Raw genomic sequence first — 27,065 nt, 5'->3', positions numbered from 1 at the left:
GCACTGTGAAAGCAAATTTTTCTCTGTCTTTTTCTTCTAAGGGTATTGAAAAGAAACAGTCTTTTAAATCAATAACTATGAGAGGTCATCCTTTTGGTAACAGAGTAGGCAAAGGAATTCCAGATTGTAGAGAGCCCATTGGCTGAATTACTTTGTTAATTGCTCTAAGGTCTGTAACAAATACAGGAGAATTCCAAGGGCTGGTTGATTCTTCACTATGCTGAGCATTTAACTGTTCTTCTTCCAGCTCTTCTAAAGTCTGGAGTTTATCTGTTTACAGGTTTAACAGGTTTTTCTAAGACTGTTATCCTGGCACTTAAATTGACTGTCTTTTTAAATAGTAAAATGAGGATAAGCAAAGTAATAAACTGCATAATTCGATCAATATTAATCTTCTCATATAGTTGTTCCATTGTCAGAGTGCCTAAAATTTCAAACAAAGCCCAATTTTCTTCCAATGTACACATAAAGCCCATTTTTTTAATTGAGAAAAAAAATTCTCTTTAAATAGATATCTTAATTGACTTACCAAGTCTGCGTAGAATAGTAGAAATCTGAGGGAATTTCAAAACAGCCACCTGGTGTCTGAGGTGTGAATCCAGAGAGAGAGAGAGAGAGAGAGAGAGAGAGAGAGAGAGAGAGAGAGAGAGAGAGAGAGAGAACGAGAAAGCGTAGCCACAAATTCTCACTAAAAGCTTATGTCCAGCCACGTTTTTCCTGCTTGAGCCGAGTCAAGCCTGGGCTCCGGCTTTCTTAAGCCCCAACCATGTGCGTTGGCTTTACAGGCAGGGGCCCTGTTCAGCAGGGCAGGCCTGAGTTGTTTGTAGCACCGGCATTAAGCAAATAGCTCCAGCTGTGGGTCAGTCAGACCTGGGCCTGAGCTAGGGACCTGGACCGCCCAGGGTGGAAACCGGAACTGCCGCCAAGCCAAGTGGTTTTTAATGGATTCTCGTCATGTTGGGTGCCAGATGTAGATGTAACCAACCGTTTTATTAAAGAAGAAACACAGAACCAATGCAAAGAAGAAAGCCAAGAGGTCAGAGCTAAGAGCTAAAACCTTACCCTTCCTACTGCAGTGGTCTGACCTCTCTGAAAGAGAGCTACTTCCTGTGTTAAAGTCTTTATATAGACTTTCTGTTCTGCCTTCTCATTGGTTGTAAAACCAAGCACATGACCACCTTGTCACTGCCTGTCTGTATAGACCTCCAGGTCTTCTATGGTTGGTTTTGAGATTAAAGGCACATGTATCCAATGCTGGCTGTATCCCTGAACACAGAGACTTACCTAGCTCTGCCTACTAAGTGCTGGGATTACAAGCGTAAGCCACCACCACCACCTGGCTTTCCTATGGCTTGCTAATAGCTCTGACCCCCGGGCAACGTTATTTATTAACATACAATTAACATTTGAATACAAATAAAATATCACCATAAGTCATCTTCTCAGTCATGAAATAATTCATATTGGAGAGAAATCCTATGAATGTAATCAATGTGGTAAAGCCTTGCAGAGAAGAGAAATCTTCACAGACATGAAATAATTCATAATGGAGAGAAACCCTATGAATGTAATGAATGTGTTTAAGCCTTTGTAGAGAAGAAAAATCTTCACAGACATGAAATAATTCATACTGGAGAGAAAACCTATAAATGTAATAAATGTGGTAAAACCTTTGCACAGAAGAGTCATCTTCTCAGTCATGAAAGTCTTCATACTATAGAGAAACCGTATGAATGTAATCAATGTGGTAAAGCCTTTGCACAGAAGAGTCATCTTCTCAGTCATGAAATTATTCATACTGGAGAGAAAAGCTATGAATGTAATCAATGTGGTAAAGCCTTTGCAGTGAAGAGAAATCTTCAGAGACATGAAATAATCCATGCTGGAGAGCAACCTTATGAATGTATTGAATGTGGTAAAAACCTTTGCACAGGAGAGTCATCTTCATAGTCATGAAAAAATTCATACTGGACAGTACCATATGGATGTAATCATGTGGCAATTTCAGATGTGATCTTCCATGTGGGCTGGAAACTGAATGTCTACAAGTCATACCTACTGGAGTCCAGCTCCATAGGGGTTCAGGTCCCTAAGAGGCGATGGGGCATTAGCAAAGGAAGGAGACTGCCATGATCTTAGTGTGAATTGGCATGGCTGCTGCTTTATTGAAAAAGTATTATACCCTTTATACTGTATAACTGAATCTCAGTTTAGACTAAAGCGAGGTTAAAAACAGGCTTGATGATTCTGGGATAAAAGCAGCTATCAACCTCATCACAGCATTTTTCCTGAGGCAAAAGTGATAAATTCAGCAAGTATCTAAATACCTTTCTGGATGTGAGCCCACTGTTTCCTTCCAGTGTGCTTTCATCCTTGGAACTAGGTATGCCCATGTAGTAAATCATTAAGCTCTCTATTCATGGTGTATTCAGGGGAATACAATGGGGATTCCTGTTTGAGAGTAGGCATAGTTATCATGCTATATGGTTCTATGGTGGTGGGGATTGTTTCCAAGAATTTTGTTTAAATAGACTGCTTATGTATACATTCTCATCTTCCATTGTAGTTCACAAAAATTTCCCACAGTAAAAGAGATAAGGAGACCTCATCACATATAGTGAGAATTATTAAAATTGAAATAAAAAGATGCCAGAAAATTAAGATCTGCAATGTGAAAAATCTGGACCTTTGCCAAGTAGCAATGGTCATGTGCAGGCCACAGTAGGAACTAAACTGCTAAACCATCTCTCATTCCTTTTTCTTTTAATTTTCAATTTATCATTTTGGTCTTTGTGAGTGCACATGAATAGTATACTTTGAAATCAGATATCAGTCTGTGTGACCCAGTTCTTACTTTCTACCAGTTGGGTTCTGAGACTACACCAGGTCCATCAGTTTTGGTTCCAAGCACCTTTACCTGTTGAGCCATGTCCACTGAGCCCTGATATTTTTTGTTAGTTTTTTTAAAAGAGGTTGATGAAGTTCAGGCTGACCTTGAACTTAAGACCTTTCTGCTTCCACCTCATTAGTAGGATGACAGGTTTCACTACCATGCCATTTATGCAGAGGTGTTGTGTGTGCTAAGCAACCATTCTATCCAAGGAGAGCCATCTGATATGAAAGCATTGATGTAGCCAGTTCTTCATACACTGAGGGCCACACTGAGACCCTGCCCCAAAACCAAACCAAAACTGTGAACAAACACAAAATTTTTTCCTCATAATTTAAATCATTTATTTACATCTTTACAGGTTGCATTTATATCTTAATTCATTTTCTGAGATCCTCAAAGTTTATAAGCTTTCATATCCTCAGACATCAATATATGTTAAAACATTCTCAGTCCCTCAAAACTTGCATATTCTTTCATGTCTTCAGACCTTTATATATCTTAGAACATTTAAAAAAGAATAAGCTAACAAGCTGGATATAATGTAGTGGAAGGATCTGGTAGCCTGATGCTGCCGAGCTGACAAAGTTATAGCTAGCCTAACCATCAGTACTATCAGAGATCTGAGAAGGATAAATTTGAGTGCAGACCAAGCAGCTTCTGATTCTATAAATGATAAGGACCAGTTCATACCCAGGTCTCCATGGCATTGGAGGCACAAGTATCAGAAGAGCATCAATTTTCTTCAGCCATCGGTTATATAAGGGAGAGTGTTTCCTGTGATAGAAGGACACGGGGAAGAATGATCTTACTTTGTCTAGGCAACTGGGGTGCAATCAATGCTCCAGTGTCCTGCTGCTTGTCTACAGTTTGGGCTGGGTCTTGGCAGTAGTTGCTGCATTAGAGCATCTTGCCCTGTGGTCAGCATTGCCATAGTCCAAGTGAAGATGTTGTTTTGCCCCATATATAATCTTCTTTGAAGACCTTGGGTCACTTCTAGGATATGGGTGTCTGTCTGATATAATAAGCTTTTTTTTTTTTTGTATTTTTTTCCTTTTATTTTATTTTACAATACCATTCAGTTCTACATATCAGCCATGGGTTCCCCTGTTCTCCCCCCTCCCACGTCCTCCTCTTACCCCCAGTGCACCCCCCATTCCCACCTCCTCCAGGGCAAAGCCTCCCCCGAGGACTGTGATCAACCTGGTAGACTCAGTCCAGGCAGGTCCAGTACCCTCCTCCCAGACTGAGCCAAGCGTCCCTGCATAAGCTCCAGGTTTCAAACAGCCAACTCATGCAATGAGCACAGGACTCGGTCCCACTGCCTAGTTGCCTCCCAAACAGATCAAGCCAATCAACTGTCTCACCTATTCAGAGGGCCTGATCCAGCTGGGGGCCCCTCAGCCTTTGGTTCATAGTTCATGTGTTTCCATCTGTTTGGCTATTTTTTTTTTCAATAATTGAGTAAAACCAAAATTTATTATAAGCCACAGTCGTCCTAGGGACCTCCATGCTATATATATAGCCTCCATGGTTCTATGGGTTGAGGTCTGATAGTTCTTTATTTTATATCTAGAATCCACTTATGAGTGAGTACATACCATGACTGTCTTTCTGGTTTTGGGTTACCTCACTCAGGATGATTTTTTCTAGTTCCATCTATTTGCCTGCAAATTTCATGCTGTCATTGTTTTTCTCTGCTGAGTAGTACTCCATTGTGTATATGTATCACATTTTTTTCATCCATTCTTCCGTTGATGGGCATCTAGGTTGTTTCCAAGTTCTGGCCACTACAAATAGTGCTGCTATGTACATAGTTGAGCATGTATCTTTGTGGTATGACTGAGCATTCCTTGGGTATATGCCCAAGAGTGGGATGGCTGGGTCTTGAGGTAGTTCGATTCCTAATTTTCTGAGAAACCGCCATACTGATTTCCACAGTGGTTGTACAAGTTTACATTCCCACCAACAGTGGAGGAGTGTTCCCTTTGCTCCACATCCTCTCCAACATTGACTGTCATTGGTGTTTTTGATTGTAGCCATTCTGACAGGTGTAAGGTGGTATCTCAGATTCTTTTTGATTTGGATTTCTCTGATGATTAAGGATGTTGAGCATTTCTTTAAATGTCTTTCAGCCATTTGTGATTCTTGTTTTGTGAATTCTCTGTTTAGCTTTTTAGCCCATTTTTTAATTGGACTGTTCAGTATTTTGATGTCTAGTTTCTTGAGTTCTTTATGTACTGTGGAGATCAATCCTCTGTCAGATGTGGGTTTGGTGAAGATCTTTTTCCATTCTGTAGGCTGTCTTTTTGTCTTATTGACTGTGTCTTTGCCCTGCAAAAGCTTCTCAGTTTCAAGAGGTCCCATTTATTAATTGTTGTGCTCAGGATCTGTGCTGTTGGTGTTATATTTAGGAAGTGGTCTCCGGTGTCAATGCATTCAAGAGTACTTCCTACTTTTTCTTCTAATAAGTTTAGTGTAACTGGATTTATGTTGAGGTCTTCTTCATACACTGAGGACCACACTGAGACCCTGCCCCAAAACCAAACCAAAACTGTGAACAAACACAACATTAAAAAACTACAACTGGCCGGGCGTGGTGGCGCACGCCTTTAATCCCAGCACTTGGGAGGCAGAGGCAGGCGGATCTCTGTGAGTTCGAGGCCAGCCTGGACTACCAAGTGAGCTCCAGGAAAGGCGCAAAGCTACGCAGAGAAACCCTGTCTCGAAACACCAAAAAAAAAAAAAAAAAAAAAAAAAAAAAAAAAAAACCAACTGTGTTTTGAGACAGAGTCTGTCTCAGTTGTCTACGCTGGCCTAGAACTCACACTGTAGCCCTTGATTCCTGCCCCTTGACCTTGGCTGCTTAAGTACCTGGAGAACAGGGCTGGACTAGTGAGTGAGCAAGCCAGAGCACAGAACGGCCTAACTATGTGTCTGGAGACACACAGCTAGTAGCCAGAGGTCATGACAAGATCAGAATGTTCCTAGGATAGGGTTGGAATCCAGAATCTTCCTTGACATGGAATGCTACCAGTTCAGCATGGAAGGATGGAACGAGGTCCAGGATCTAATATCTTGGGGTTTGAAATGCCCTGAGAATCTTGTGGAGATACTTTATTTGTGCAACCCAATAAAGCTTATCTGAAAATCAGAGGAAAAAGTCAGTCACTATATTAAACCAAGAGGTCAGGCAATGATAGCACATGCCTCTAATCCTAGCATTCAGGAGGCAGAGATTTATCTGGATCTCTATGAGTTCAAGGCCACACAGGAAACATAGCCGAGCATGGCTGCACATGCCTTTAAATTCCAACACTGGTTAACCATAGAGGTCTGGAGGTTTATACAGACAGACAGGAAGTGATGTAGCTGGGTAGAGAGAGGAAGTGAGATGGCAGGCACAGAAAGGATGTATGTGTGTGTATACAGGAAGTAGAGTTCTCTCTTTGGTTGAGGATTTCTAGTGGTAAGAACATGGCTAGCTTCTTTCTGCTTCCCTGATCTCTTAGTTTTTGACCCCCCCCCCAATTTTTTTTTTTTTAAATAAGAGTATTTAGCCATTTGTCTTACAATTGGTGCCTAATGTTTGTGGCATGAATTCACTAATAAGCTGCTTATGCCCTTGAAGGCCCCCTGGCTCTACTTAGCAACAAACAGCCTAGTCTCCTTGGCTTATTCTCTCCTGGTGGGTGGTGGCCTCTCTCTGGATACCCATCTCCAATTACTACAAGACTAAGTAAGCTGACTTGAAACTTGCTCGGACGTCTACTGTTCTATGCACTCAGCAAATTTGGTGAGTCAATTAAAATATCCTAAAGCGAGAAATTAGTTAAAAGAGAATTTTTTTCCACATTAAAAAAAAAAAGGGAAACATATTTACAATGGGGGAATTTGGTCTCTGACAACACATTAGGTAGTCTGAAAATGGAACAGTTTACAAGAGGATAATTAATGTTGATGGGTTTTACATAATGTCAATTTTAAATATTATTTGTTGGGTCATTTTCATTTTAGCATTAAAAAGGTTGGTTAATTTGAGTGCCAAGATAAAAGTTTTAGAAAAACTTGTTAAAACAAATCATATAGAAAATCAGATTCAGACAGAAGAATTTAAAGGTGAACCTAACTCAGCATTGAATTATACAGTTACAGAGAAATAGCCTGTTTTCAAACATTTAACCTTATTCTATCCAGTACCCTTATAGGAACTGCCAAATGCTCAAGGCTGTGTACGAGCTAACTGGACTCTAGTGGAAATGTTAGATTTGAGGAGATTTAAAGAAGCTATAGTCTCATATTGTATGCATTCTCCACTTTTAAAGCAGATGTTAAACTCTTGGCCTACTTGTAATAGAATTATTCCCTCAGGACTAGAAATATTTGGTTACAGCTATCATAGAGGCTGGGCCACAGTTACAATGGAGTACCTGGTGGAAAGAGGAGGCTAAGACTATAGAACAATGATGTAGGGCTAGTGGTTTTGATATTTCCCAAGATCAACTACTTGGAGAAGGTGATTAATGGAATTTTCCCAACTTCTAGCTGTGAGAAAATAACTCCCAGAGTCCTGGGGATGATGCTGTGTTGGGTGTGGGGAATCTGAGGGAAAGGAATCTATGTACACTACACTCTTTTGTCTGTTTACTTTATGACAAACTGTATCTATACAGCTTCAGTTCTGTCCTGAGTCTCGGTTCCTATATGTACCTACCTTTTCTGTTCCCTCATAACCCTGGTAATAACTAAGCCCTTATGCTTTTGGTTTCATCTTTGTCGTCTGTTCCTTCAACCTCCATCTATCCTTCCTGAGTCCTTACACCAGGCCCTGATAAACTCTACAAGAGATCTGCTTTGTAGATCTCTACAAAATCTCTATTCCTCTCTTCTGTGTGTGCCTGTGGAATTCTGCTCCAGTCCTTACTGTACCTGGTTATGCAAAAAGCCTTATTGTCCTCAATCTGGCTGCCATGCCTCTAGGCCTGAAGGAAAGGGGATGGTCTGAGCTTCATTTGCACAAGAAACAAAGCTATACATCTAGGAGCCAGGTTGCCACTGAATGGACATTTTACCTTAGTTCAGGAGCTTCAGGCACCTAGCAGGTGATCTGGTAGCCATGCTCTTCATTGCTTGTCTTTTAATGTTTTGTTTGAGGCTCACCCTATCTTTGGATGTGGCTCAAAGGAAATATTTGCAAAAGGCAGATACCCAATTCAAATGCTAAAAAAAGGAGTCAGGAGCTCAGGCAGAAAGTTGTGCCTATGTGACTTTATCCAAGTACTTTGAGTGTATATGCCTGAGATGGAGGTTCACACACATTGTTTCGAGAATTATGAGCACAAGGAATTCATAACAAGACACAGCTGAATATTGAAGCTGTATAACACTAAATATTCCTTGATAAATGACTTCCTATTTGACAGACCATGGGTTGGTCAAAGTATAGCTAATCATATACAGCTGGACTCCCTATATCATTTCCTTGTGGCTCACCACAGTGATTATACTGATAATAAAAAGACAATCTTCATATGATGACCACACCCTAATTTTATGCTGAATGGCAGCCTTCAGTGCTTGGTACAGACTTGAAGTAGCAGGAAAGAATATTGAGTCATTTATGAGAGTTATACAGGGCCCAAAAAAACCATCACAGATTTCTTACAAAGGCTGTCTTCAGCAGTAAATAGAATGATACCAAATTGAGAAGCTAGAGAGATAATAATTGAATCTCTGGCTTTTGAAAATGCCAATGCAGCATGCAAAAGGGTTATTAGTCCATTAAAGGCATGATTAGTACCCTTGGAATAATGGATCAGAGATACAATTAATATTGAATCTCATGATGATGATACTTGGATAGGAGAGGTGATTTCCTGAGGACTGAAGAAAAATGTGAGTTACTTTAACTATGGTAAGCAAGGTCACCTAAAAAGGGACTGTAAACCGGGCATTCCTAGAAATGTTTCTTCAAGGAACAATGGCAGCAGAATGCCCCTCCCTTCTGGATTATGCAGAAGGTGTCGTAAATGCAAACAGTAGACTAATGATGTAGATCAATAAGGGACAGAGAAGTCATCCTTTGCCTTTGCCATTGGGAAACTCCCCTATGGGCCTCCTGATTGGACTCTCTCAGGCCAACATGGCAAATTTAGTTCAGTCCTTTCCTGCCATTGTAGAAGAAAACCCCTTCCAGAGCAATGAAATAACCAAATGCTTATTGTAAAAATCTATAGTCCTTGGTGTGATAGAACAGCTACAGCAGAGAGAACAAAAATTTCAAGAAAAAACATAAAGTGAATTTTTTTCACAAAGTTCTATAAATGAACAAAGACCAAAAATTAAAATATGAATAAATGATGTTCTTATTGAGGGTCTTGTAGACACAGTTGTGGATGTAACAATAATTGTACCAGAATCCTGGTATCTAGATTGGCCTCTTCCGGAGGTAAATGTCCAGCTGTTAGGGATTATCTCAAGTGAAATAGAGCATAAGATGAGTCACATGTATAGGGCTAAAAGGACAGATAGGAAAATTAAAGGCATATGTGGCTAACATAGCTATGAATTTATAGGGCTGTGATTTATTACAACAGTGGAATACCCTGATTAACATTTTTCCAATCTCAGAAACAAACCACAAACCAACACCCTCCGCCCCATAATGATAATAATTTTGTTTTTTCCAGACAGATTTTTCTCTGTGTACCCTTGGTTGTCCTGGAACTCACTCTGTAGGCCAGACTGGCCTCAAATTCACCTGCCTCTGCCTCCCGAGTGCTCTCCCAAGTACTTGAATTAAAGGTGTGCACCCCCACTACCAGGTTAATGATTCTTATTTAATTAAAATTTCTATTCAAATCATATTTGCAGTTCTCAAAGTCTGTCGTGGATGGAAGGAAAAATACGATCCCCACAGGTTTGGAAATTGAGGTCCAGAGAGGTCAAGTCAATTGTTCACTGTTGCCAACCATCCCAGCAATTGCAGTCAGGACTTGAACCCAGGCCAGGCCATTCAGTCACTTTGAAGTAGATGACATCAGGGTCTGCCATCAAGGATCCAGTTCCTCTTCAGGGATTCTGGGGAGTCCTCTCCATTTGCCCAGGGAGGGTCCAGTCACTTGGTTTCCCATAGTCCATGAGGTCCTTGGCTGACACCTGGACCAAGTACTTGGCATGGGGCTGCAGGGCCCTCAGGTGAAGGTCGTGGCTTCAATGTGTCCCACCTGCAGGGAGAGAGGAGGTGGTGGTGGGTAGAATTACGATGTACTGGGAGCTAGGGAGCCCGTTTGCTGGGTAAAGTGCCTCCTGTGAGTTCAAAACCCCCGCACTCATGCAAGGCAGCTGCAGAGTCACGTGACATCAGTGCTCCCACAGAGAGGCCGGAGATGGAGACCTGAGGGTGCTCAGGGGCATCCTGTCTCACCCTCTTCTAGCTCCCTCTCACCTGGCGGAAGTGGGAGGCTCCATGGTGCCAGATGCGGTACTTGAGAGAGAACATGTGTTGCATGAATTTTAAAGGGTCTTACTAATAAAAACAAACCTGATGGCAGGTATTGTGGTGAATGCCAGAAGATCAGAGAAGCAGAACAAGCTATAGCCACCTCACCTTGTCAACTTCTCAGCTGATCCTGTTTCCTCAGACTGGAAGCCTCTGATTCCTTATCCAAATGGATCTCAGCTGAACTGCTTCTCGAAAGCCTGAAAGCTTAACCATCTAAAAGCTTCTAGTTTCAGGTCTTCATGCCTTATATACCTTTCTGATTCCTTGTCCTCACTTCCTGGGATTAAAGGCTCACTTCCTGGGATTAATGGTGTGAGTCAACATGCCTGGCTATTTCCAGTTTGGCCTTGAACTCATAGAGAGCCAGGCGGATCTCTGCCTCTGAAATGCTAGGATTAAAGGCATGTGTGCCACCATTTTCTGGCCTCTATATCTAGTGGCTGTTCTGTTCTCTGACCCCAGATAAGTTTATTAGGGTACACAATAGTTTGGGGAACACAATACCACCACAAAGATGTCTGAAAAAGGCCAGGAGGCAGGGGCCTGCAGGAGCACCTGCAGACTCTGTCCTGCTGTGTGCCTTCCCAGGGCATGTGCAGGAGGGGCTGGGGTAGGGAGATCAGGCTTGACTGCGGGTCGCAAGAAGTGGGGTCAGGAGTGACTCAGCTGGTTCATCCATCACACACTGATTCCCGCCTTCTTTCATTCAAACACTCGCTTGCCTTTGGACATCATTCATGCATTTGCTGTGTTTATTTACTCATCCATTCATACCACCAGTTCATTCTGAGCTGTGTTTTCAGTGGCCCTGAGCCTGCATCTGCTCCATCTGCAGGATCTGGCTGAGAATGCACTGCACGTCCTCATCCCTGAGGTAAGATGGTATGGGACACAGGCAGAGCTGAGAGAATGAGAGCAGAGAGAGAAGGGAGAAAGAGAAGGAGATGCTTAGGGCCAGTCAGCCAGCCACCAGCCTGCCAGCCACCAGGCTACCAGCCACCGAGGAAGAGTGAAAAGAGGGCATACAGAATGAAAGGTAAAAAGCTCTGACAGCTTAAGTTAAGTCATAAGAGCAAGTAGGACAAGCATAAAATAAGGCTGAGCATTCATAACTAATAAGTCTTTTGATGTCATGATGTGTGAGCTGGTTGGTGGCTCAAAAGAAAGCATGCTGCACCTCTGTGCTTCCAACATGCAGCCATTCTATAATCAGCATTAGCATGTGACTCCACCTGTTATTTTCCACATTCAGGTACAAATGAATAGTCTCGGGAAACTAGATTATGTGATTCAGAAATTCTGTCATATGCCAGATTGAACATTATTGAGGACTATCGAGGTGCAGCCCCTCAACAATCCCCTCCCAATTCCTGAAATAATCTACAACCAGCTGATAATTAATCGTTGATGAAAAGAAACGAATCTATGTACATGAAACTCTTTAGTCCATACACTTGATTATAATGTGTTAGTTCTCTCTCTACAATCTTCTATTCTTTTTTAGCCTCCTTCTTGCCTGATTTCTCTCTATATTCATCTATTGCTCCCTCGAAGTTCTATCTTAATTCTCTCATCTTAATTCTGCCTCGTTAGGTTCTTTTCATCTCATTCTTACCCAGCTAGTACTTCCCCATCTGACTCTTCCTCATCTTCCATCTCATCCACAAGTTCCCTCTGTCAAAATCCTCCTTATCCCTCTCATTTTTCTGTTTCTCAGTTCTCCACATCTCCCCTAAGTATCCCAGGAATCCAGTTATAAACCCAAGCAACAGCAATACCCTGGTCGAGCAAGCTCACCAGGCTTGAATTCTATGGGGTCATTATGGCAGGTAAGAAATTTCTCAGGCAGTGACCACCAGGCTTTCTTTAACAACCCAAAATGGGAGTGGTGAAAGAGGAGGTCAACTGAGTGCTAAGGACCAGTTAGTATATCAAAAAGGGGATCTGTGTGCTCAGTCTACATTCCTAGAAGTGGTTAGGTAAGAAGTTAGGGGTCTATTAGTAGGGTTGTATAAGAAAGGAGGGTCTCACCCTAAATTGTACAAGAAATAAAGCTATCTGCCTGACCTAAGAGACCGGCGTAGTTTCATTCAGCCTTGGATGCTTGATAGGTGTTTTAGTTAAATACGCTTTTAGGAGTTCTTTGGAAACACAGACAAAAATCATTTTAGGAACCGGCGATATATATATATATATATATATATATATATATATATATATATATATATATATATATATATATATATATATATTCTTAAGCCATGACTTGACCTTTGGAGAAGTCCTTGACTTTTCCAAGTAGTGGCTTTTGTGATAATAGCTGAATTCCATTACGTTTTCCTGCGGCTTGCAGCAGAACATGCCATTCAAGTGTTAGTGTGGCTTGCATGAAACTTCAGTGGAAGGCCTGTAGGCAGGACACAGGATAAAACTCCCCACAAAAGCAAGTTTCCATTTTCATATGTGTTTTTGCTTGTTGAGGTTGGAGGTGGGCTATTTGGGAGTCAGTCCAATCCAAGGCTTTTTCTAGATTTTTGATGAAATCATTCAAGGGACCCTAGTTCCGTGTGTTGGCCTAAGGGCAGACATGGCGAAGTCTGTTTTGGTATTTGAGCCACTGTTGTCAAGGAATCAAGGTTTCCAGACTCTTTAGCCTGAGGGGGTGTGGCTATCAGTCCCTAGGCCTCCAGGTGCTCAGCCTGAGGTCGCCTGTGTTCTTTCTACCCGGCCCCCTCTCAAATGGTGTGTAAGAGCTGTACTAATAAACTTGCTTAGCATAAGCCATCAGTTTATGCAATATGTACTGCTCCATAACTTTCTATCTTCTCATTCCTGGTTGTCACCCTGAACACCTCCTCATCGGGGCCCCTAATTGCTGGTGTTTCAGGTCACAAGCTGGTTTAACCTTTTGATGTTTTTCCTGTCTCTACCTCCCAAGTGCTGGCATGGTAGGCCAGTGCCACCATAGAAAGCTGGGAAAGTGTCAGTGTTTGGATGGCAAGGTGCAGCTGAGAGAGGTGTGAGCAGTCCTAGGTGTGCCTCATTGCAATTGCTGGTGCCTGGTGAATATCAGTCAGGTGGTTTGTATTTGAACTGGGTGGACTGGGTACCATTTCAGCGGTGAAGGAGGGGATCACTCCACTGCACATTGTTTAATGATCTTCATATGCTAGAGAGACCCTGTGGGCAGATGGAGAATTGTCTACTGAGTGAGGGACAAGTTCATGGACGACTCTGCAGACCAGGTGCAAGTTTCTTCTTCAATGCCAATCTCTGCAGGTCTGGGACAGTTGGGAACTACAGAGCTGCATCTTTTTTTTTTTTTTTTTTTTTTTTTTTTAAAGCTCGCCAAACAGCAGTTCCTCCCCAACAGCTGCTCAGGATCTCGACTACAGGGTATTAAAAAAAAAAAAAAAAGAGATTTTTTTACTTATTTATTATGTATACATTTTGCCTCCATGTATGCCTGCACGCCAGGAGAGGGCACCAGATCTCATTATAGATTGCTGTGAGCCATCACATAGTTGTTGGGGATTGAACTCAGGACCTACTCAGGACCTCTGGAAGAACAGTCAGTTGTCTTAACCTCTGAGCCATCTTTCCAGCCCTAAAATGTATAACCCAAGCTGTCCTCGAATTCGTGATCCTTCTGCCTACGCTGCCTTCTGCAAATCCTACTGGCGAGCCCCACCACAATGGGCGTTTGCATCTTTTCACTGCACTCTGTCTCTATGGGAGCTGCCCCTGTCACTCAGGCATCACTATCCAATCACGGCCTCCAGATGGACTTCCAGTCATAACGTGGGCGGGTACTTCCGACCCCCATGGTGAAGGCTCCTGGGGCTCCGCGACTGAGGAAGGGAGACCCTCGTGTTTTGTGTGCTGCGCCTTGACCGGCTGCCGGGAGCTGGGAGGGGAGCGCGGCGAGCTGGGAATCCGCCATGGTGAGCGAGGGGCCGCCGTCCCCATGCGGGGAGGAGCCGGGGGAGCCGGTGTGGGGTCCTCCTGGGCTCTGGGAAACAGCCGCCCAACACAGTGAGGTCACACAAGGGCCATGCCACTTCCGGGAGCTGGGCGGGAACCGGCGGACCAAGTAATTACGTGGCGCCCCCTGGGTGCGCCTGGGCAGATCGTGGGAGGCGGGAAACCTGGTGTGGAAATATCCTTGTTGTCAACGTTATGGTGCAGGGCGCGTGTATGTGCTTTTTTTTAACTGTCTCCTGGGAAGGCAGGCTTTTTTTGAGACAGCATTTTTCTCTGTAGACCTTGCTGGCCTCAGAATCACAGATCCTCCTGCTTCTGCCTCTCAAGTTCTGGGTTTAGAGGTGTGTGCCGCCACCAGTACAGTTCAGTACAGTTTTATTGCAGTTGCATTGAAAGTTTCAAGTCAGATGGTCATTCTGTGTACTATTTACTCAGTGATGTGTTGATCATTTTTTCGTTCATGATAAACTTTTTTCATCCTATTTGTAGCATAAATTGTTAGAATTTAATTGGACTTTTGTCGGATCTATGGCTCAAATTCTGTATTGTAATATAATATTCACATAATAGCCAAGATGATAGCAAACCACAGGGTTGCTTTCTACTCAGGGTTAGTCCAGCTCCCTGCTAAGGAAGCCCCTCCTCCATCAGGCACAGTTCCAGTGGGATCCCCATTCTCCATGGTTAAATGTGCACTGTTACACCCTTTCCTTAAAAAGACTCTTTAATTACATTTGCATGTATGAAGGAGGAGATGGTCCCTGTGTCCTAGGCAGGTAGGCCTCATGCAAGTAGGGAACAGAGGAACGAATTCCATGACCCCAAACAGAGACAGTTGAGTCCATTCATGTGTTTCATCAACTGACTGTAACTGTTGAAGCCAATTGTTGTCATCCAGGTCTTTCACTCTCTCCTCTGTCTCCAAACACAAGATGTTGCTTGGCCTCATTTTCTCCCAAATGAGCCTTCTCTGGGCTGTGATCAGACAGATTTGTGACTCTCCATGTTTGCTGGACTGAAGACTTTTGGGTTTAATTTGTTAAAATGGATAAATCAGTGTTGTTGTTGCATGCTTTTAATCCCAGTACTTGAGAGGCAGAGGCTGGCAGATATCAGAATTTGAGGCCAGTGTGGTCTATAAAGCGAGTTCCAGGGCATTCAGGACTACACAGTACCCATCAGTTTGTTCTCTCTCTCTCTCTCTCTCTCTCTCACACACACACACACACACACACACACACACACACACACAAAGGAAAACACAACACAAAAACCAGCAAAAAACAAAAACAAAACAAAACAAAAAAAACCCAAACAGACAAAACAGTTAGGTAAAATTTAAAACCTTTGTGCCTTGTGTGGCAGGCACTTCTCTCCAGTTAGAAATGCAGCTTCATGGCATCATCTATAGAAGTCACACTTCAGCCCACCAGGTTTACAGATCACTGCTTGAAAAGAGACACAAATTATGGAAGAGAAAGTAGTGGAACTTTCTCTTTTTCTTAGTGCTCAGCCCAGGAGAATTTTTCCCTTTCCCTGGAACTGTTTAGAGAAGGCACAACATGGAGGAAATGCTCATCTGAGGAACTATTTCCCCTGACCTGTGTGCATTCTGCTTAGATGGCCGTGGGTGTTGGGGCCTGGACTAGTGGCCCGGCTGCATTTGTTGGAGCTCCAGAGGGAAGTGTATCCTGACTTGTTGGGAAGTCAGGCTATACCTGCAAGTGTTACATCCCTGGAGGGAAGGGTGTCCTGACATGTCAGGAAGTCAGGCTGTATCTACAGTTGTGAAGGGAAGGCATTGTGGATACCTACAGCTGTGAGGAGAAAGGTATCCTGACTTGTTTGGTTATACCTGAAGCTGGCTTCAGGTGGGTTATGGCCTCCCCTCAGGATGTGGCACTCTACAGTACCTAAAGGAGTTTGCCAGCAGAGGTAATCCATTTCTTGTTAGCTCCTGCCCAAGATGTTGCTTCTCCTGCTTCACTCTGCTAAAGGGGAAATCCCTGCAGAAATGTAGCAATCTGCTCTGGCTCCTGAGAAAAGTTGTCACCTTTCTCCACTCCCATTGGAGTTTCCCAGCAGAGGCATCTGTTTCTTCTTCTGCTCTGCCCCCTTAGGGAGCTTCCCAACAGAGACTCTGCTCTGTGCTGGTGAAAGATCTTCACCCAAAACACTTTCAAGAAAGAGCTGTATTGGGACCGAGGAGTCCAGGAGAGTGGCTGCCTCTGCCAGGGTGGAGAAGGACAGCTGATCCCTGAACAGGCCGAGGGGATTATGTAGGGCTTCTTAGGGGTGGAGTTTTTCCAGGGAGAAGATTTTCAGGGAGGGAATAGGCCAGATTTTGATCCCCCTGAGCCTGGACAAGCTCAGATTGGCTTGATTTTGTGCTCAGGATTGGTTGGTTTTGTGTTCAGTTGGTCAGGGGCAGATTTGGCTCTGGTTTCAATGCCAACATGTTTGTGTCTTTCACTGGCCCTTTGTAGCCTTTGGCTCTAGTCTCAGGACCAGGGTGTATTTCTTTTACTACCTTGGGTTCCAAAGCCAAAATGTGTTTCTTTGGCTCTAGTTTCAGGCTCAGGGTATATTTCTTTGGTTCTGGGTTCAGGGCCAAAGTGTTTCTTTCACTGGCTCTGAGTTCAGGGTCAAGGTGGGTTTCTATCACTGTCTCTGGTTTCAGAGCCAAGGTCGGTTTCTATCACTGTCTCTGGTTTCAGAGCCAGAGTGAGTTTCTATCACTGTCTCTGGTTTCAGAGCCAGTGTGGGTTTCTATCACTGTCTCTGGTTTCAGGACCAGGGTGGGTTTTTTTTTTTTTTTTTTGCTGGTCCTTTTACCCTACACTAGCCCCTCCCATTTCCTCACAGTGACCAACACTGAACATGAGCAGGAATCAAGCACAATACAAGCTAGTGTTTCTGCTCCTGGTTTGGGACAGGTGGCAACTATTTTTTCATCTCTGGGTGACCTGGCAGAGCCAAAAGGATTTGGGTCCCCAACAGGAGAAAGCACATGTCTCCACCTGGGTGGAGGAGGGTTTCACACCAGAGAAAACCTCTCTTCAGTACAGGGAAGCAAACCTGATAGAAACACATGTAGAGACATATACACAGAGAGAAACATATAGTAAAAATAACCAGGGTGGCCATCACATATTCATACACCTGAACAGACAGAGCTATCCAGTGATGAATGACATGGTTCCCAGACACTGAATCAGCATCTACAACTGACCTCTGCTGTGTTTAAACAGAAGGCACTTCAACAAGACTTACCTCCAGAAAGTGACAGACAGGTGACTTTCTAATTTGTTTCCTTGGGATTGGAGGTGTCAGATCTCTCTAGGCACTAGGCAGTAAATGTCAAAGGTAGTCCTGGTGGGGTTTGAATTGGAATGGCTCCATAGACTCATGTTTGAAGTTTGGCCTATGGGAAGGGGCACTATTAGGAGTTGTGGTCTTATTGAAATATATGTGGCCTTGTTGGAGGAAGTGAGTCCTGTGGCTGTGGGCTTTGGGGTCTCAAATGCTCAAGTTAGACCAAGTGTGCCTCAGTCTGCTTCTGCTGCCTGTTGATCAAGATATAGAACTCTGAGCTTCTTCCCCAGCCCGACATCTCCCTTCTGGCTGCCATGCTTCTTTCCATGATGATCATGGACTAAAACATTATCATTAGATGTTTGGTGTTTGCCCTGCATGGTTTCAGACTTGCCTTGGTCCAATCTTTCCTTAATTCCTTGAAAGGGAAATGTATGTTCTGTGCTGTTGTGTTTGGGTTGATATGATTCATGATTTGTTATTTATTATATGAGGTCATAGTCAAGAGACCTCCTTGCATGTCAGAAGAAACTGTGGACATTCAAACAGTATTGGGACTATTACATAACATGTAGATCTATGAAATCAGACTAAATGCATTTTGCATCATGGTTTGTGAATTTGTCATAACCTGTGTCAAAATGTTGAGGGTTGAATGAAAAAAATCTCCCAGGTAGTGTGTTGAGTTTGAGCATTTGTCTTTTGTGTGGGCCTTCATTGGTGACTTACAAAACCCTTAGGAGGAAGCTTTTGGAGGAATATAGTCTCACCAGATTCCTTTGTTTTTTTGAAAGTGAGCAGCTCCCTTCCTTCTCATGTATGCACACCATACCTGCATTAGAGACTCCTTTTTTTTTCCCCAGAGGTTTCTTTGTGACAGTCCTGGCTGTCCTGGAACTCACTTTGCAGACCAGGCTGGCCTGAAACTCACAGAGATCTGCCTGCCTTTGCCTCCTGAGTGCTGGGACTACAGGCGTGTGCCACCACGCCCAACTCTGTTCTTAACTAATATAAGGTAAAGGAGAAGCAATTGCTTTTTCTTGCCAATCCATATCTCTTGACTGATATTTTTATGGTTATATTTTTGGCAGATTGAATCAGGTTTTGGTACATGTCAGGCATTTGCTCTTGTGCTGAACTTTACCCATGTCATGACTTTTGAACTTTGGCATTGGTGTCATTTTTCAGAGCAAAAATGCATTCATTCATAAAATTAACAGTGATCTTCTGAATCACTGAATTGTTGATGTGTAATATTGTCCCTACCTTTGTGTATGTTTTTACACTTTCATATTGTTTTCAAATGTGTGGTCATATCTGTTGACCCATCTGTCTATACTCCCTCCCTTTTGGTGTTTGTTTTACTGTTTTAGGATCAGCATTTACTTTACTAATGTTCTTGAGAACTCATTGATCTGCCAGACAGCAACTGAATAAACATGCTTTGATTCCTGGGAATTATTAGCCTTACAGTTCAGTAGGGGTCACCCCAGCTTATGATAGACAAGTGCAGAACTGGCGGGAATGTTTAAGTCCATGGAGGAATTTTGAGTGAGGCCTGAGTGCTTTCTGTTTTTTAGTTTGAGACAGGGTCTCACTATGTACCTTTGGCTGTCCTGGCACTCTCTACATAACCAGGCAGGCTTGGAAATCTCAGGGTTTTACCTGTCTCTGACTCCTGAGGGTTGGGATTAGAGTTGTGCACCACCCACCCTTATTGCCTATCCTTTCTTGAAGTTAATAATTTTGATAAAGTTCTGCTGATGTATACTAAATAGTGTTACTGTTTGCATGTCTCTCTGTATAAATTCCTAGGCATTTCTCCTGCTGTGCCGTAATCTATTCTGTGGACAGTGGAATGGAAGGTGTCATTCTCTCTTGATGTTTCCTTTCAAAATGAGTTGGTGACTGCATTTGATATTTACTGACCCATGTCATAGAATGTATCAAGCACACAGAATTATGTAAATATATTCTCAGTGAAGTGTACATTTGCAATGCAGTCAGTCTCACCATTTCTATTATGTACATATATGGGATACTTTAGGATCCAGTGACCTATGAGGATGTGCATGTGAACTTCACTCATGAAGAGTGGGCTTTGCTGGATCCTTCCCAGAAGAATCTCTACAAAGATGTGATGCTGGAAACCTACTGGAACCTCACTTGTATAGGTAAGAATGTGAGCTTTCTGTCACTTTTTAACTTAAGGGGACAAGCTTTTTTCTTTGGATTGGTGCTCTTCTGTGATTTTGCATATGAAAGGGAGAGAATCTGGTGAATAAATCAGGCATGGTAGCAAGTTTCATAAAAGATAGTAATTTCAAGTGTGCCTAATTTCCAGTAATATATCACATACATTTTCTGGTACTGTATTTTAGGTTACAAATGGGAAGACCATAATATTGAAGAACATTGTCAGAGCTGTAGAAGAAATGGAAGGTAATTTTCATGTGCAAACTTGTATATATGTATGTGTATGATTAGTATCAGCTCCCTGGTTGCTGGTTTCCTCCATCACTGATGCAATAAGTCAAATCAAACCAAATTAATAAATTCAGATTTAATAAACAAGGCAGAGCAAATCAGCGCACTTTCAGGAGCTCTCAGGGAGTCAGGAGACAGAACAGGAGATCACCCCTGGCAGATCTATGGGCCGGGTCTTAAATAGCCAGTAGGTATGGGGATGGTCCCAGGCATCTCTGGGGGAGGAGCTGCCAGTAGAGGGCTTTCTGGAATGGGGCCCCCTGAACTGGAGATTCCAAACTCCCAACCTTTTGGGTCTATGTGGATGCAGGTTCAAGTCTGTCTGTTTCCTGCTGGCATGGGATGATGTGGGGAGGGAGGAGTTGGGATTTGGGTGGGCCCATGCTCAGCAGGGGTTATGGGTGGAGCAGCATTTGGATAGCTGCCATCCAGGAGACCTCAGGAACCTGCCCTTTTTTTTTTTTTGGTTTTTTGAGACATGGTTTCTCTGTGTAGTGTTGGTACCTTTCCGGGAACTTACTCTGTTGCCAGGCTGGTGTTAAATTCCCAGAGATCTGCCTGCCTCTGCCTTCTGAGTGCTGTGATTAAAGGCGTTTGCCACCGCCTCAAGACACAGGAATCTCTTTTTGAGGAGACAGAATGCAGGGTTCTAGGAAAAAGAAAATAGATTATTATCACTGGCCCTCTGAATGGGGCTACCCATTGGTAGTAGGAAGACTGCCAGAAAGAATGGAACTGAGAAGTGTCCTGGTTGTACAAAAAAGTGAAGGGTGAATGAGTGAGACATGAGCGCAGATATGCTCTTAATTGGAACATCTTGGAAATCTAGGTTTCAGTAGCTGGTTAGTTGCCCACTTGTGCCTAGAGAGGTGGTACCAGCAGTGAAGTGCCAGGAGCTTGGGGAGACGGCATGCGAAATCTAGGGATGAAGTGTTCCAGGAGTGCTGGAGCCATTGCATCTGCTGTCTCCCTGGAGGTTGGGAGAACATCCATCTTGTGAATGTGTCAAAGAGTTAAGAGATATAGAGCTTCTTATGAGTGGACATGTGGGTGAAATCAACTTGTTATTCCTTAGTTGGTGCCCTTGCTTGGTTTGCATCTTCGGGGCTGTTCCAGGAGCTGGTGTATGTGGAGGGCCCCTGCTGGTTTGGCCTTGGTCCAGGCAGGAAGAGTGAACCTACACAATATGCTCAAAAATAGGATCTGCAACGTAATATTAGTTTCCATCAGGCCAGACTTATTTACAATGTAGTCCAGCCCTTTTCCCAGGAAACTTCAGGTGTCTGTAAAACTACTGGAACTGATTTACATTTTGGTGTCATGGTAAAAAGCTATGGCCTTGGGTTAAGGCATGAACATATTTAAGTCTAAATTCACTGAACAAAGGAGGTTGTATGAGTGAAGGAGGAGGGAGTTGAACATGCCTGCAGGGTTCTATATCCTCTCTAATGCTAACCTCTCTCTAAAAGCTGGACCAGTAAAATTCACAGAAATTTAAGGACCCATGAAAATTATTTGTAATCAGTGCTTTATCAGTTTGTCAAAACTGAATTTATCAAAGCTAAAACTTTGAACCTCTGAAGTTATATCTGAAACCATTTTATCCTATACCATGGAGTCTGTGAATGAGGCACATTTATATGTATTTTTAATAGGAAACTAACTAATGAACTACTAAGGTGCTTGTAGCCTTGGGATTGGGGGTGCCGTTAAACTGGCAAATCTATTAGTACCCTGGTCATCAAACACAACCAGATCTGAGAAGGATAAGTAAATGAACAGGAATGAGCCAGCTTTCCAGTTACCCAGACTGTCCCAAGTCTCTCCATGGTCACTGGGGGACAAGTCCCAGAGGTAACACTTGTTCAGATGCCAAGCCCAGAGGATCTGACAGATTCTTCATTGAGAAGAAATTTGGGTAGATTGGCCTACCTGTCTTGGTAGAGTGGGACAATTGTTCCCCCATTGCTCTACTTATTCATACTCTGGACATGAACTCAACAGCAGTTTAAGGTGTAAAGCAGCTTTTCGCTGTGTGACTGGCTTTGTTACATTACAGGCAAGCCTCCAGGTGGAAGTTCTTCTCTGGCCATCCATTTTTTCGGGACAGTACAGGATGCTTCCTGGAGTTGGGATGTCTCTCATAAAAAGCTTTTATATTAAATGGCATATTCTCAGATCTCTAAGGGTATTTGAGAATGTTAGGTATATCTAAACTAGACAAATGTTGTTTAGGTTTAACTTTGAGGGCATATGTAAGTTAAGTCTGGACATACAATTTACCCTATTAGTTACAGCTTTAGTAACTTACCGGTGTTAGTAAAAGAAAGAAGATTCAGTCTGTAGTTTTTAGTGGTGATCCTAAGATATATAGGACAAACCTAAGTTTTAATGTTGCAAACAATTTAGTTTCAATATCAGTTGTCAAAACCAGCATTGTTTTAAATCGTACTTTCATAAAACTTGTTTTTAGACCAGAACAGTGGTGGTGGCAGTGGTGGTTGTGGTGGTGGAGATAGCTCTGGTGGGAGGCACGAAAGGAGGAGGGACCAAACAGAACATACTGCCTGGAGACATTTATGTGGTATTTCAGGGTGTGAGAGCAGACAGGAACAGAGAGAACAGACAGGAACAGGACAGGAATTATCAAACAGAAATGTATCCTAACCACAGGAATTATCAAACAGAAATATATCCTAACCCAATTCTATTGGAGACCTAATGTCCCCTTGGTGGGCCCAGTCCAAGAGGTTACCCTTACTAAAGATGATGGTGAAGTATCTTTAACCTCAGTCAAAATGGTGGCCGGCTACATGGTCACCCTTCGTAAAGATGGCTGTGAAGTCATTGACCTCTCTCTCTGACCATAGCCAAAATGGCGCCTGCCCAGGTGGGTGGCTGCCTGTAATTAGAGTAGTGGTAGACCACATGATGTTCTCCAGCACAGTTTCAATCTGGAGTCACAAGCCTTATAGGTTTCAAAACATCCAATTAGCAAGACACATTCAGGACACATAAACTCAGGCATTCAAAAACTGTCAGAAACACACATGTGTGGCCACACCATTCATACATTTCCACCAACACCTTTAAGGACAAGACAAGCAAACCATGCCACAATAGATGTCACAGGTTCAATCATAGCCATGCGAGAGGCATGTTGTAGGACTGTCCATCCACTTACTGCCATGCCTTCCATTTATTGTATAAGGTATACACATTGGTGAGAAGATTGGGTATGTCCAAGACCTTTTATAAGCAAAGCTTCCATATTAAAGCTAGTGTTCCTCATTTTTTTGTAGTGAGTGATTTAGCATAGTTTAATGAGAGGAGCACTTCATGAGTGACTTGGAGATGTAGAAACATGAATCTCTATTCTACATCTGTATCTCGTAAAAAACATTTGACTATGTGAATGCAATGTGGAAACCTTTATTTTATTTGTTATCTTCCTTTAGCAGGTGTGTCATCTGTCACTCTGGATACAATCCATGTGAGCATAAAGGGTGTGGAAAGAAGCATTGTACTTCTGTCTCTCTCAGAACAACTGGAAGATATGTGGTAGTCCCCACTATGAGAAGACATGACTGTGATACAATTTTACAATTAACTGGTTTTCCAACTTTAGTGGAAATTCATCAACAAACTCTATTTGGAGAAAATGAGTACCAGGAATATGGAAATTCATCTCTCTCTTCTGGTTCACTGTGCACATGTAGTGTGGCTCACGGAATAAGAAAATGTCATGAATGCAGTCAGTGTGGTCCAACTCTGAGTTCTTCAAGTTCTCTTCAAAGATGTGAAAAAAATCATATGTTAAGAGAAAATAATAAATGTGAGTCATCTACTAAATGCTTTAGCTATTACCGGCATCTTCAAACACACCAAACACCCAATAATGAAGAGAATCTCTATGTATATAATCAATGTGATAAAGCCTTTAGATGTGATTGCTCTTTAAAACACCAAAGAATTCATTTGGAAGGAAAACCCTGTGTGTATAATCAAAGATATAAAGGCTTTGCATGTCACAGTCTTCACCAAGTACATAGAACTGAAACTAAGGAGAAAAGGTACGAATCTCAGCAATGTGATAAAGCCTTTGCATGTCCCATAATATATAATAGAAGTTATACTGGAGAGAAACCCTATGAATGTAATCAATGTGGTAAAGCCTTTGCAGAGAAGAGAAGCCTTCACAGTCATGAAAGATTTCATACTGGAGAGAAACCCTATAAATGTAATGAATGTGGTAAAGCCTTTAGAGGGAAGAATAGTCTTCTCAGTCATGAAAGAATTCATAGTGGAGAGAAACCCTATGAATGTAATCAATGTGGTAAAACCTTTGCACAGAAGAATTATCTTCTCAGTCATGAAAGAATTCATACTGGAGAAAAACCTTATCAATGTAATCAATGTGGCAAAGCTTTTGTACAGAAGCGTGATCTTCACAGACATGAACGAATTCATACTGGAGAGAAACCCTATGAATGCCATCAATGTGGTAAAGCCTTTGTACAGAACAGTATTCTTCACAGACATGAAAGAATTCATAGTGGAGAGAAACCTTATGAATGTAATCAATGTGGTAAAGCCTTTGCAGAGAAGAGAAGTCTTCACAGTCATGAAAGATTTCACACTGGAGAGAAACCTTATAAATGTAATCAATGTGGTAAAGCCTTTAGAGTGAAGAATAGTCTTCTCAGTCATGAAAGAATTCATACTGGAGAGAAACCCTATGAATGTCATGAATGTGGTAAAACCTTTGCACAGGAGAGTTATCTTCTCAGTCATGAAAGAATTCATACTGGAGAGAAACCTTATGCATGTAATCAATGTGGTAAAGCATTTGCAAAGATTCGTGATCTTCACAGACATGAAATAACTCATACTGGGGAGAAACCCTATGTATGTAATGACTGTGGCAAAGCCTTTGCACAGAAGAGTCATCTTCTCAGTCACAAAAGAATTCATACTGGAGAGAAACCCTATAAATGTAATCAATGTGGTAAAGCATTTACACTGAAGAGTCATCTTCTCAGTCATGAAAGAATTCATACTGGAGAGAAACCCTTTGAATGTAATCAGTGTGGTAAAGCATTTGCACAGAAGAGTCATGTTCTCAGTCATGAAAGAATTCATACTGGAGAGAAACCCTATGAATGTAATCAATGTGGTAAAGCCTTTGTAGAGAAGAGTCATCTTCTGTGTCATGAAAGAATTCATAATGGTGAGAAACCCTATCAATGTAGTCAATGTGGTAAAGCCTTTGCACAGAAGAGTCATCTTCAAAGACATGAAATTCTTCATACTGGAGAGAAACCCTATGATTTTAATCAATGTGGTAAAGCATTTGCATATAACAGTCATCTTCTCAGTCACTTAAAAATTCATACTGGAGAGAAACCCTATGAATGTAATCAATGTGGTAAAGCCTTTGCACAGATGCATGATCTTCACAGACATGAATTAATTCATACTGGTGAGAAACCCTGTGAATGTAATTAATGTGGCAAAGTTTTTACAGAGAAGAGAATTGTTCACAGACATGAAATAATTCATTCAGGAGAGAAACCCTTTGAATGTAATCAATGTGGTCAAGCCTTTGCAGAGAAGAGTGTTCTTCACAGACATGAAATAATTCATAATGGAGAGAAACCCTATGAATGTATTCAATGTGGTAAAGCCTTTGCACAGAAGAGTCACCTTCTCAGTCATGTAAGAGTAAGAATTCAAACTGGAGAGAAACCCTATGAATGTAATGAATGTGGTAAAGCCTTTACAGAGAAGAGAAGTCTTCATAGTTATGAAAGAATTCATACTTGGGAAGAAACTCTGAATGTAATGAATGTGGTAATAACTTTGCACACAAGACTCATCTTTACAGTCTTGAAAAAAATCATTCTGTACAGTACCATATGGATGTAATCATGTGGCAGTTTCAGGTGTGATCTGCCATGTGGGTGCTGGAAACTGAATTGTGTTTTCTGCAAGAGTTACTTGCTGGAGTCCAGCTCCATAGGGGTTCAGGTCCCTAAGAGGAGGTGGGGAATTAGCAAAGGAAGGAGACTGTCCTGATCTTAGCATGAATCGGCATGGCTGCTGCTTTATTGAAAAAGTATTATACCCTTTATACTGTATAACTGAATCTCAGTTTAGACTAAAGCAAGGTTAAAAACAGACTGGATTCCAGGATAAAAGCAGCTATCAACCTCATCACAGCATTTTTCTTGAGGCAAAAGTGATTAATTCAGCAAGTATCTAAATGCCTTTATGGATGTGAGCCCATTGTTTCCTTCCAGTGTGCTTTCATCCTTGGAACTAGGTATGCCCAGTTAGTAAATCATTAAGTTCTCTATTCATGGTGTATTCAGGGGGATACAATGGGGTTTCTTGTGTGAAAGTAGGCATAGTTATCATGCTATATGGTTCCATGGTTTTGGGCATTTTTTTCCAAGAATTTTGTTTAAATAGACTGCCTATGTATACATTCTCATCTTCTATTGTAGCTCACAAAAAAATTTCCCACAATAAAAAGGATAAGCAGACTTCATCACATATAGTGAGAATTATTAAAATTGAAATAAAAAGATGCTGGCGAATTAAGATCTACAGTGTCAAAATGCTGGAACTTTGTCAAGTAGCATTGGTCATGTGCAGTCCACACCAGGTACTAAACTGCTAAACCATCTCTCATCCCATTTATTTATTTGTTTGTTTATTTATTTATTTATTTACTTATTTATTTATTGTTTTTATTATTTTTATTTTTAAAATTAATTAATTAATTTTTCTATTTTCAGCTTGATACAGTATAAATTCTTATCTTAATAGTGAAATGTTTCAGTGAGGCTTGCTCAGTAATTGAGTAAAACCAAAACTTAT

At 42.1% G+C, this 27,065-nt stretch overlaps 1 protein-coding gene and 1 pseudogene across 3 annotated transcripts in view; both read left to right on the top strand.

Annotated features, from left to right (window-relative positions):
* Positions 1-9,710, top strand: part of LOC102921859 (uncharacterized) — a 31,365-nt pseudogene extending 21,655 nt beyond the window's left edge. The window contains exon 7 of the transcript XR_013047064.1: positions 1,534-9,710. The product of XR_013047064.1 is annotated as an uncharacterized LOC102921859 (transcript). The remainder of the gene's footprint in view (positions 1-1,533) is intronic.
* A 4,098-nt stretch (positions 9,711-13,808) lies between these two features.
* On the top strand, positions 13,809-26,786 carry LOC143266809 (uncharacterized). Of its 2 annotated transcripts, none has more exons than XM_076559717.1 (4): positions 13,809-14,338; positions 19,741-19,867; positions 20,075-20,135; positions 23,642-26,786. In XM_076559717.1, exons 1-4 carry the CDS (start codon positions 14,336-14,338, stop codon positions 25,686-25,688), a joined length of 2,238 nt encoding a protein of 745 aa, XP_076415832.1. In that variant the 5' UTR covers positions 13,809-14,335; the 3' UTR covers positions 25,689-26,786. The 2 variants fall into 2 exon arrangements, with proteins under 2 accessions (XP_076415832.1, XP_076415831.1); XM_076559716.1 differs by having other exon boundaries at positions 13,810-14,338; positions 23,639-26,786.
* The last annotated feature ends 279 nt before the right edge of the window (positions 26,787-27,065 follow it).

The sequence above is a fragment of the Peromyscus maniculatus genome, chromosome 22 (assembly GCF_049852395.1).
Source record: "Peromyscus maniculatus bairdii isolate BWxNUB_F1_BW_parent chromosome 22, HU_Pman_BW_mat_3.1, whole genome shotgun sequence".
In the NCBI taxonomy this organism is placed as follows: Eukaryota; Metazoa; Chordata; class Mammalia; order Rodentia; family Cricetidae; genus Peromyscus; species Peromyscus maniculatus.
This window is presented reverse-complemented; position numbering and strand designations above follow the sequence as displayed.